Raw genomic sequence first — 12,707 nt, 5'->3', positions numbered from 1 at the left:
GTGACTTGAAATGCAATAAGGGCATTTCCGGTGAGTTGCAATAAGGGCATTTCCGGTGAGTTTGCAGGTCCTCCTGGAAAACAGTATATTTTCCGTGTACACTTCAAGGCCGTAAAAATATCAACCTTCTTAAAAGCTCGCATTGCCTTAATCATTATTTACCTTTTCTTCTTTCTTTTTACTTTTTAATCAACGCTTATTCTGAGTAGACTTTATCAAAGCTCTTAATTTCGAGACAGAACTTGAGATAGGCTGAGTGATATAAGCGTCATTTATTTCCTAATGGAATTGTTCCATTCATTCATTCGTGACTTCTCTGGAAAGCTCAGTATCAGAGTTTCAGGCAGAGTTCCAGGCATACTTTTGATAGCTTAATTGGTACCGCGCCTTCATAAGTTGTAATAGAGTAAAATTTATGTATTCCAAAAGAGCAATGATTCCTCAGATGCTACGCGTAGAAGCCCGCATGAAACAGACGGTAATTTTAATATCCAAAGCCCTCATCAGGTGTTTTAGCACGACAAACATACCTTTCATACATTGTTTTTGAGAAACACGGGCAATTTCTTTTTCCGATGGGTGTGCTTGCACCGGGAGAGATGGAAAAGTCGTTAGACAGTTTCCTTATACAGAGCTGCGATTCATCAGGGACGTGGGGGAGGAGGGAAATCACATGGTATTCAGGAGGAATGGAGTCACTGGGATTAGTCGTCGCCAACAGAGTATGAAGGGGAGGGGAGGGAGGACTACAGCAAATTGACTACTAAAATTGAATTTTACAGAGCCTCATGGGGAAATCCCATGGGGCTACAGCGTACGCCAGACCATGTTTCATTTTGTGTCAGTAAAAAAAGAGCTGACAGTCTGACAACTGATTAATTTCATTTGAATTGTATATTTATTGCTATGGAATTATTAGGGAGCGTCACTAATGCAAAACCAAATTTAAAATGAATAAAAAATATCTCACGATAATCGCAATTGTGAAGCGGTTTTACCTTCCATCAGGGTTTTATGATGGACATGATAAATAGTTCATTACATATCAGCATCACGATATAAATTTTTCGGCACTCAAAGATAAAATTCGTCAAAAAATTAACTCTGCTCACTTAACGAATAATATGTTTAAGCCGGGCCTGGTTTTAAATTGAACTACTGAAAAAAATTACAGGTTTCTAGGGCCGTATGTAACCCCGTCGCACTTCCATTAACACAATGGAATAGGAATTGTTTATAAAAAAAAAAACAAACAAACAAACAAACAAAAAAGAGGACACACACTCTGATGCTCGAGAACGATCAACTTTATTGATGAGTATACAAATATGTATATTTTTGCCTCTATTGCGGAAACGTTTGCCGCTGAAGTCTTTTCTTTTTCCTCTGTCACATCAAGCCTATCAATAAAGAGACAACATGGAAGTGATTATAATAAACTTCGAGTCGTATACTGTAATTGAATTTGATTAGGTCTGATTTGTGCCTATTTACAGTGCAACCTAACCTAGGTGTCGATGTCGACAAATGTCTTGTCTCGCTAAAAACACTGATCAAGTTAATGTACAGCAATTAGTTTCAAATGTCAATCGATTAGATCAAAGGTCCAGTGTACAAACAAAACATTACATAATGAATCGCTAAAACACGTGTCATTTCACGTGGGTCCGCGTGTAACATGTGCGAAGAATCTGACAGTGATATACTGAGTTTGATATTGACACAATTATAATTGTAATACATAACTATGACTGAACTGGAATTAGTAGAATCCGCAAATGACACTACAAAAGTCATATTTTTTTAGCTGATGTTCGACAAGCTAATATTGACTTCTTGATATCATCTTAGTGCACGTTAATACTTTTAATCAAATGGCAACCCAGATGTTTCTTCAGTTCATATTCATATTCATATTCCAGGTTGTTAGGGATTAGTTGGTGAAGATTACTTTGTGAAAAGTGTTGCCATAATGCTTTTCTCTGGACTACTTAACGAACGCTTGCTTAGATCAGCTTTTATTGTAATGCCTTTTACTGCGTTTCATACAGCATCGCATAGCTCAAAGCGAACTTAAACGACATAAATACAAGGAAAATATATCATGGCGAGGATTCCCAAACATTTGGAGCAAAACAGAGCAACCCATTTAGATATCTCACGAAGGAGATGATCACAACTGAACGAGTTAAAAGTGTTTGCGGGTTACCTATTTAGTGTGGAAATTTTAAACCCTAACCTGGTTCGGTTTTTTGTTGAACGTTATCTGTTCTTGGTAATAGGTTCACGAAGACAGTACTTCAAAACATCGGGCAATAAATCTTTCTTAAATACTTTTTTGTAAGTTATTACTAAAGCAAACCTCTATTCAATGAACAAAATTCATCACTAAAACTACTGGCTGAATCAAACAAACTGTCATCGATCCTAGCCTTACCTCTATCAGCGGCTTTTGGCACTGCTCACAGCTCAGTTTACAGTTTAGCTTCATGTATTGCGGATTTTTAGAGCATTCCCCTTGTTTAGCCCATGCGTGACAGTTTATGTCCGAGTCTGCACACTCTGCCCAGAAAAAAGGGGGGTTTACACATATCAAAGACAATGAATAAAAAACAACGCTAACGACGCTAAACAAAGAAGTTACAAGATTAAAGGAAACTTCCCTTAACTCTGTCCCAAGTTCGTTTCCAAAGCCCTTAGCACTTCCATGTAAATTTACTTGTGCAGTTGTTTGTTTGCTTTCTTTGTCTGTTTGCTTTCCTTTTAATTTTCCTCTAATTTTTTTTTTTTTCTTGAATTGCTCTCCTCGGTAGTGTATAAAATGAAAATAAGAGACATCATTTTGCCCTTGTATATCAGTTTTTGTCCTGTCAAAAGTAATCCGGAAAACGTAGCTGAGAGTTGGTTTTCTACTGTCACAATATTCTATATTCGAAAAGAAGGGAAATTTACAACCTATTATATATGTGTTTTCTACGTTGTCGTAATGTGTTTTTTTGACTTGACCCCAGGATGCTATTTCACACCATAAAACCCTTTATTCTTGACTTGTCTCTACTCGTTGTGTCTCATTAGTAAAAGAGACACGTATGGTTTGATAGTGTTTACCTTTTTCGCAATGCTCTCCTTGGAAACCTTCGGAGCGCAGACAGCGGTAACTTGAGCCCTCCCCAAGGACTCGGCATTCGCCTCCATTCAGGCATGGTTTTGAAAAACAAGGGCTATCTCTTTTTCTGATTAAAGAACCTACACATGTTAAGACAAGATTAATCACTGTAACATGTTGCTCAAACATAATTTAATATGTACTTGCTTGTTACAAATCTAGCTGGAAAATCTTCACTCAGTTTCCGCCGCTGTTTCGCACGCTGTTACGTACTCAGATGACAAAACAAATACCCAGCTTTTGCGGACCTTTTTTAGTGAAACTTTAAAATTGATGTGTTCAGTTCGAACTAATAATTTGGTTCGTTGAGTGCAAAAAAATTGTTCGTTTTTAATGCTTGACTTATGACTATTTACACTTTGCTACTTTCGCCGAAAAAACAACGAGAGAACATTTTAAGCACTTTGCAAACAACTCTTTCATTCGCAAACAAAAATTTCTGAAGCAAGCAAGGGTCTCAAAATGGCTTTAGATTCCGTGGCAGCTTTTACTCTATTAAAATTTAATGATAATTATGGTCAAATTGGCGATATTAAGCAACTGTAAAGAACTACGAGTTTATTACTACCTGTCTGAAATCAAAGCTCTTGCAACGACAGGATGGTGTATCATAAAATCACTCATCATGATGACACCTTGGCTTTACAGCGAGACCTAAACAAGCTAGGCCAATGGGCTAATAGGTGGCAGATGCTGTTCAATCCTTCTAAATGCTACAAAATGTCTATTTTCCGTAGTAGATCCCAGGTTGTTCAAAGCTACACTCTTTACAACCAAACCCTGGTATCTGTTCAACAACATTATTTAGGTGTTTTGCTGTCTAGTGATCTGCGGTGGAACTCTCATGTGGACAAGATTGCTAAAAAGGGGAACTCTTCACTTTCGTTTGTGAAAAGGAACTTGTATGCCTGCTCTGAAGAAACTAAACGTGCAGCTTATGTATCACTTGTCAGGCCACATTTAGAGTATGCGTCTGCAGTATGGGATCCTTATAGACAGAATCAAGTGGAGAAACTAGAAGCTATCCAAAGTCGCGCAGTGAGATTTATTAAACACGATTATAGTTATAACACTAACGTGTCCAATTTGAAGAAATCCCTATCTTTGGATTTACTAGGCGAGAGAAGAAAATCCCATCGTTTACAAATTTTCCATAAATCTGTGAACAATAGTATTGCTTTGCCTATCCCGTCTTATTATCAATTGTCTATTAGGAAAACTAGAAATTACTCGACGAATTTATTTATTCAACCACCTGTACATCATGACTACTACAAGTATAGTTTCTTTCCGAGAACTTTAAGGGACTGGAACTGTTTATCACCTGGAACTAGATCACTTAATTATTCAGCTTTTTGCAGTACAAAATTTTTCTAAGTTTAAGCATAGCTATATTGTTAATTACATATTTTATTTATTTATTATTTTTATTAGCTATGTTTATATTTTTATATTTTTATTCTTTTATCTCTTCTTGATATGTAATAGCGTTGAAGAGTAATAAAGTAGATGTAGATGTAGATGGCACGTTAAAAGAGATTATAAATTGCAGTCTATAATCTCTTACATGTTACTTGTCGGTATTGATTCAAAGTATGTAGAATTTTCCTCTCTTGAAACATCTTAGCTTAACAAGGGTATGATTTAAAGCCTCTATGAGGATAAAGCCCCCGTCCCCTTAGGGGAGGTGGTTTCGAGAGCTTGATTCAACTGCGCCTGGTTATTGATATTGCCTCATTATATTTCCTGAGGGGAGGTTTTGCAAATTCATGCAATTAGTTATCTCTTGTTTACTTAGTGAAACTGCTTTTTTAACCTTTTGAGCGAATTCTTTTCTTTCATTGAGTCTTATGGACCGCTCGAGACTAATGACAACATATATACTACACTGACTGTGCACGTGATATCGTAGATACCCACTAAAAGACTGGTTTTTTTTTTCTCGTTCTTTTTTCACAGCAGCTAAACTAATCTCTTGTCTATCTTTAACATCGGTAGGTTATACTTAGAAAATAATACAATATAAAACGAATATACTGAGGGAATGAGCTGCAAACAATAGGATCCACATCTAACACAGGTATAGTATTAAAGCAAATTTCAGCTATCATCAATTCAAAATGCAACATAAGAAAATCTCTACGAACTGAGAGTTATTTCTAAAGCCAAAATACCTTGCACCAGAACTTGACATGCTCGAAAGACACAAAGAGCTATAACCTTCGTATGACAACGCATCTTGCCGCGCATGTTACTTCGTTTAACTGGTATCTATTAGTTGTTATAATGTTTATACCCTATTAATCGAGCGCCGTCCTTATAAAGTGATGTGACTAACATGAACGATAAAAAAAAAAAAAAAAAAAAAAAAAAAACAGCTGCCTGGATTAAGGGCGCATTTTAATACCTCGATGCAGCGCTCATTCGAGGAATATGTATATTTGCTTAAAAACAAAAGAATATTCTGTCGAAACAGGTGTTACAAAGTAATTTTTCTTGAGCCAATTTTAATTTAATACCATCAGCTCGAAATGACTCTTCAGTCTTAATTTAAACTCAGATCACAAAGGGAGAAATGGCGATATAAATTTGAAAATATAAAACTGTCCGATGCGAAGGGCAAACTCCACTCGTCTGGTGTCCCTTTAGTAAGAGACAAGCATAGTTTGATAATGTTTTACCTTCTTGGCAATACTTTCCGCGGAAACCTTCAGGGCACAGACAGCGGTAACTTGAGCCAACCCCAAGTACCCGGCATTCGCCTCCATTCAGGAGTGGTTTTGAAAAACAAGGGCTATCTCTTTTTCTGATTAAAGAACCCACACACACATGTTAGGAGTAGATAAATCACTGTTAGACGTTGCTCAAACAGAATTTGTACTTGCTTGTTACAAACCTAGCCGGTAAATCTTCAGTTTTCCCTCTGCTACGCACGCTGATACATAGTGTATGACAAAACAAATACCCAGCTTTTGTAAACTTTATTAACCAAACTTTAAAATTGACGTGTTCAGCTTTAACTAATAATTTGGTTCGTGGTGTGCCAAAAATATTTCGCTTTTAATGCGTGACATATGACTTTTTACTTTTTGTTACTTTCGCCGAAAAAGCAGCGAGAGAACGTTTTAAGCACTTTGCAAACAACTTTTCATTCGTAAATAAAAATTTGTGAAGCAAGCAAGGGTCTCAAATTTGCTTTAGTTTCCGTTGCAAACTTTTTTTCTATGGAAATTTCATGATAATTATGGTCAAATTGACGATTTTAAGCAACTTTTAAGAACTGTGAGTTTTATTAATTCTTGTCTGAAACCAAAGCTCTCGCAACGACATGATGGCATGTTAAAAGAGATTATAAAATACTGTCTATAATCCCTTGCATGTTACTTGTCGGTAAAAATTCAAAGTATGTAGAATTTTCCTGTCTTGAAACATTTCTTAGCTTAACGAGGCTATGATTTAAAGCCCTCATCATGATAGAGTCCCTTTCCCTTTAGGAAGGGTGGTTTCGAGAACTTGATTTTACTGCGAACTTGATTTAACCGCGCCTAGTTTTTGATATTGATCCATTCTATTTCCTGAGGGGAAGTTTTGCAAATCCATGCAATTACTTATCTCTTGTTTACTGAGTGAAAGTCCTTTTTAAACTTTCGTGTGAATTCTTTTCCGGCTTTCATCGAGTTTTGTGGACCGTTCGAGACTAATGACAACATGAATAATACCCTGACTGTGTAGTGATATCGTAGATACCTACTAAAACACTCATTTTTTTTTGTCGTTCTTTTTTTACAGCAGCTAAACTAATCTCTTGTCTATCTTTAACATCGGTAGGTTATACTTAGAAAATAATACAATATAAAACGAATATACTGAGGGAATGAGTTCGAAACAATAAGATCCACATCTAAGACTGGTATATTATTAAAGCAAATTTCAGCTGTCATCAATTCAAAATGCAACATAAGAAAAGCTCGACGAACTGAGAGTTAGTTCTTGAGCTCATACACCTTGCACCAGAACTTGACATGCTCCAAAGACACAAAGAGCTATGAACATCGTAAGGCAACGCATCTTGCCGCGCTCGTTAGTTCGTTTAATTGGTATCTATTTGTTGTTAAAATGTTTATACCCTATTAATAAAGCACCGCCTCCCAAAAAGTGATCACAGGACGAAATCCCACGTTTCCGCATTTCGTAAATGTGAAGGAAGCACAGGGCTTCATATTTCCGCTATATTTACGTCTTGCGGAAACATGCTGTACCAAGCTTGGCGATTCTATCAAGTTTCTGTCATGTTTCCGGAACGGAAATGCCAAGCAACGTTTCCGTCATATTTAAGCCAGGACGTTTCCGCTGCTTTTTGTTTCCGTTATGTTTCTGCAAACGGATTCTTAATATCCTTGTTGAATCTTTGCAATGAAGGAAAACAAACCGATCATGATTTTGGGCATGATTTTTACTATTTTGACGAAATTTAGACGGCAAGAAAATCCACTTAGATATCGATGAAATTAAATAAATAAGGGTTTTTCGGAACAACTATTGTGAGGAAGTTTGTATATGAATTAGTAACTTCGGCTTCTGATACGCATGACCTGGTAGAATAATTTGAGATAGCTTGGACAACTTGGCCAACAGAGTCATTTGAGGCGGTTGGCCACGGGTGTCTTAAGGGGACTGGATAACTGGAACTTGTTGGGTCTTTTGCGCTGGTTGGGTTATTTTGAGTCATTGGCCGCGCGTAACCTGGGGCAAACTTTACCTAAATCTAAGATGGCGGATTTCTCTGAGCCCACTGATGACGAAACATGCCATTAGAGACAGCGCGTCACCCAAGCCCGAGAATAGACTGGACACTAAGAAATAACTCAGAGGGAGTTGGTACCTAGTCACCGTATAAGTGCGCCTGTTTGTTAAAGCCAAATTGCGGGAAATTGAAATTCCTCAATAAAACATAGCGGTTCGATACCCTTGAATGATCCTGACTTTTTCACGGTCGATCTAACGGAAATGAATCCTTCTAATGCAATTCGCTGAAGACAAATGCCCCACGCCTTCAAGGCGGAGATGGAGTGGTTTGCGAAAGGCTTTCATCAGCCAAAAACTAAGCGTGAGATATCCGCAACAACTATTGATTTATTTCAAGACATGATATGGGATAAACCCTTCGACGATCTTCAACCTACTTACGGTGAGTAATTTTTTTTTCCATTTGGAGCTACATATTAGCTCTTGAAAGGAGACAAACCAACTTCACTTTAATTCCAAAAAAGGGTCACAAATGCTGAAAAAATATTTGCAGATAATCCTGTCGTGACCGGAAATTACTTTTGCGGGATTGATGTAACGCTTTCACTTACAGAAACATCATCCACGGGACTATATTTGAGAACTCACTTAAATGTCCAGATCCCAGTTGGCTTGATAACTGAAATGGTAGAGCAATGCGCCGGTAAATGAAAGCAGGGATCAGGGCTCATAACGTTCAAAACTTCGATGATCTGCAAAATTTGAATTGAGACTGGAGCCAATATAGACCATCGAAGGAGTACATTATAGAACTATTTCAAAGCTTTTTTTTTTTTTTTCATCATTAATAGCGAGAAAAAAGGGATTTTGAGACAATAAATCGGTTGAAAGCCATTCACGCAGCTCTCCATCACGTTCCTTCCGCAGTATCAGTGGCAAGAGGGCTTGCTGTGGTTGGCAATGATCATCAATATCTAAAAACTAAAATCTACCCTTCAAATAAGATTGCAGAGAAACAACAGCGTTTCTTTTCCACGAAAAAAAAAATGAAAACTCCAAAAGAAAAAACCTGTAATTTCTCAATCTATATTAGAGAAATTAAATAAAGTTGATCCAGAGGTATGCGCTTTCTGCGTTTAGGAAGATGGCCCTGGCAGTGACGGAGGCTTAGTTGACTGGGTGGAGTGCAGTAACTGTGCAGTGTGGGTACATACATTGTGTGACTATGTTGAAGACAAAGCTAACTACGTGTGTTGTATGTGTCGCTCTTGAAGAAGCTTTTATTTTGTTAATTTGCATTAGCATACCTTGTGTATGGCCCAAATTAGTGACTCAGACTAGACGGGGCTTGACTTTCAAAAAAACCTCGAGGCCAGGTGGCTGCTAAATTTTTTAGATTTGGTTTCGAGCATCAATTTTCCAGTCCCCAAAAATTTTCTAGAAAGTTTTGCAACTGCAAATGAGAAACTCACTAGGGATCTAAGGAAATTGAAAATACAAATGTAAAAAATCTTAGTAGCCAGCTAGTTACTGAGAACAAAAAGTTAATTGCTACTGTGTAAAATCTAGTCACTTTGGCGACCCCACAGGTTGCGATGTTGTTGAGCTCTGTCAAGGTTATGTTTCTTGTTCTAACATAACTTAATGTAACAACAAGTAAATAAGAAGCTGATTGCCCAGTTGACGTTAATATTAAGGGTCTGTGATACCTACAAGAAGCACACCTACCTGAGATGTTAAGTTCCTCACAGTCTTGACAAGCACCATTTCTCATTTATTTCTCTCCCTTTTTTGCCATCGTACACCCATGAATTATTTGCCAAGTAAAGTGCATAACCAATTGATACTCTTGATATACACTTAAACACTGTTGATTACATAATGATATTGCAATGCAATAGGCCTCTTTCATAACAAGGTCAAATTGGAATTAAATTACTTTGGTTTAGTCCTAAAAGCCTTCCTAGCCTGTCTGCAATGTGCAAGTTATATTATATAGAGTTTTTGTTCTAAAATGAGGCCAGAGGGTTGTAATAATAATGATTATAATAATAATAATAATAATAATAATAGTAATAATACTGATAATAGTAATAACAATAGTAATAATATTAATGTGAAATATCTTTTTACTACTTTTTAATTTTGGATATGCTCAAATGTGCTTCGCAATATTGAGCAGGGAAAGGAATATTTCAAATCAAACAGAAATTGATATTCTCATCTGGCAGAGGTCAGTTTGCTTTTCACAAAGTCAAGTGAAGTAGAATTCGGTATGTTGATAAGAACTACACAAGGTGTAATTAAGATTGATTCAAAAGCATTACTTGTGTAGTGTACAAAAAAAAATTGTCATTTTGAAATGATTGCCTCCTTAAACGAATTTTTTTTTAATACATTCAGATTTCAATACTTGACTGACTTTTTTAAGATGCACCCAAAAATGCATAGAAAGGTGGTGCGTAGAAACAATTGATACGGAGTACTTAAAAGGACAGATCTTATTGATTTGTTTGTCTATTAGTTGTTGCTGTTGTTGTTAATACTGTAAGGAAAGTGAGCAAGTGTGTTCCTGATTTACTTTAAGTATTCTTAGAGCGCTGGATTCCATGTTTTTCTCAAGGCAAACTACATTTTACGACGAGTTCTAGTGAAAAAATCGCGTGCCATTTCTTTGTAAACAGGAGCGGCTTTTTTAAGCAAGACATAAACCGATATCTAAATTCAAAATAGTTAGTGGTAAATAAAAAAAAATAGTAATCTAATAGATATCTAAATTCAAAATAGTTAGTGGTCGTTTAGCACTGATGTTCACCTTACGAAGCCGCACTAGACGACAGGCGTCTTGTTTATCGAAACCAGACTTCCCCTTCCAAGTACTTTACAGTGTCCAGTCTATTTTCGGCTTGGGTGACGCGCTGTCTATGGCATGTTATGAAGGACTAATATCCTCAGTAAAAAAACCACTTAAGAATAACAAATAGGCATTGCAACAGAGAACTGTGGATGGGAATAAATTCAGGGATCTAGATATCACGTTTAATGGACTAAACCATTTTGCTGAGCCAGTTAGGAAGGAAAACTTGGAGGGATTCGAGAGACCGAAGTATGAAATTGGTAAACTTAACTATATCCAATGGTACAGCGTTGGATGATTCCAGCGAAATGTGCAACTGATCACTGGCTTTCTCATCGAATGAGCAATTGCACCCGTGGATGGTCGTCTTCGAACTCCCTATGACACGAGAGGTTTTAAAATTTTGCGTAAAGAGATTCTTGGATGAACAAGGTATGGTTTGGAAGTAGAGGAGAAATTAAACCACATTCTTTGATAATTACCTTTTTGAGTCTGAGAAGGTTCTACCTTTTATTTGACCGATTTGAAGGCTGTAAGAGTGATGGATTTATCAAGCAGCTTGGTGAATGAAAGGAACAAGCAAAGCTAATTGTTAGCGAAGACAAAAAAGGAGTAATGACCTTCAATGAAAAAGCTGCAGAGTGTTTGCAAGTGAAATCGACAACTATGGCTATTGGAATTCGTTTGGAATTAGCCAGCAATAAATACAGAAAGTCACTTATTTATTTCGACAGTAACTATTGAAACTGTTTAACTGTTGTTTTTAGTTTATGCAATTGAAATGATCATCACAATTACAAATACTGCTGATAATGTAAGGAAAGAAGTATGCATCTTCAATGACATGCATGCTTATTGAATTTATTTTAAACAAAAAACATTCAGGCCCAGGGAATTTGGATAATGGTCAGCTCTGTCGTCACATTTTGTTTTCTTGTTTACAAGGGTAATTGGAGGATTTTTTTTTGTATTCAGAATGCATTTAAATTGTTTTTATTTTGGTATCAATATCTCCCACTTTTATCCCGAGATACCAATATATATACTTTAATCAAAATACAGAGTCCCACTCCCTTTGGCCAAACCTGAAATTGTTGCTGTTAGATGGAAATGATGTTACCTCTACAAACACAAAATAAATAAATGGCTCAACACATCAGTCTTACCCAAGTTTTAGACACCACATTTGTAAAGTAGATATTAAATATTCTTATTCAATCAAGCAATTCATAGTGATTTAATGTTCATATTACATATAGCCTCTGGATGTTTTGCCTCCGCATTTTGTCTCGCCATTTTTGGAAATAAAAAAACTAAGCAAACCACTATTGAAAGCACTGAAACTGAGCTATATGGCTATGAGCAATAGAAATGGACACAGTGGCCCAGTTGTGAGACAAAATAAATACGAGCATGTGTAAAATCACTGATATTTATGTTATGCTTTATATTTCTCTTTAGCATCTAGAGTTGAGGAAAATATAACCAAATTATCTGAAACTGTAAACATTGTAACCCAAGGTTTCTCCACATACCTCATGACAAATATTTCAGGCATTCATTTGTGGGCTTTCTCTCCTTAACTGACTTTGACACGTCAGCCATGAATGGATGACCACACTAGTAGCACTTTACATTGCTTTCAGATTTAGGAAAACTACAGTAACAGTAATGCTTGGCTTTTTCTCTTAACAATTCACCAAGTGGAAATTGCCTTTTTGATGAACTATGAGGAGATCTCCATGTAGGTTTCTCTTTTTTGCTCTTCTTCTCCCCATACACACAGAATAAGCTGTACAGATCAGTCTCGACCCAGAATGCAGAGATTTTCTTGTTTTTAAAACAAAAATTCAAACTTGAGTGCTCCCAATTTTACGTGTGTTTTCACAAAAACAAAAGATAATAAACAATTCTAGGGAACTATGGTTTCATTGATTG

The 12,707-nt window shown here is 36.6% G+C and overlaps 2 protein-coding genes across 2 annotated transcripts in view; both read right to left on the bottom strand.

Moving 5' to 3' along the window:
• Positions 1-12,707, bottom strand: part of LOC111347267 (FK506-binding protein 2-like) — a 70,418-nt gene that overhangs the window by 34,356 nt on the left and 23,355 nt on the right. The gene's annotated exons all lie outside the window — the stretch shown is intronic.
• LOC148739791 (uncharacterized) lies at positions 1,292-4,535 on the bottom strand. Its single transcript, XM_088750115.1, has 3 exons — positions 3,109-4,535; positions 2,438-2,562; positions 1,292-1,400 (listed from the first exon to the last, which is right to left on the bottom strand). The coding sequence occupies exons 1-3, from the start codon at positions 3,293-3,295 to the stop codon at positions 1,395-1,397; spliced, it is 318 nt and encodes a 105-aa protein (XP_088606241.1). The 5' UTR covers positions 3,296-4,535; the 3' UTR covers positions 1,292-1,394.

Source organism: Stylophora pistillata, chromosome 2 (genome assembly GCF_964205215.1).
Source record: "Stylophora pistillata chromosome 2, jaStyPist1.2, whole genome shotgun sequence".
In the NCBI taxonomy this organism is placed as follows: Eukaryota; Metazoa; Cnidaria; class Anthozoa; order Scleractinia; family Pocilloporidae; genus Stylophora; species Stylophora pistillata.
This window is presented reverse-complemented; position numbering and strand designations above follow the sequence as displayed.

What these genes read in the sequence shown, in the direction of transcription:
- LOC148739791 (XM_088750115.1), bottom strand. Translation starts at nt 3,295, where the DNA reads ATGTTTGAGCAACATGTTACAGTGATTAATCTTGTCTTAACATGTGTA. An exon ending in AGGAGAGCATTGCGAAAAAG is followed by an intron (nt 2,563 to 3,108) that starts GTAAACACTATC and finishes TTTTCTGGGCAG; the next exon opens with AGTGTGCAGACTCGGACATA.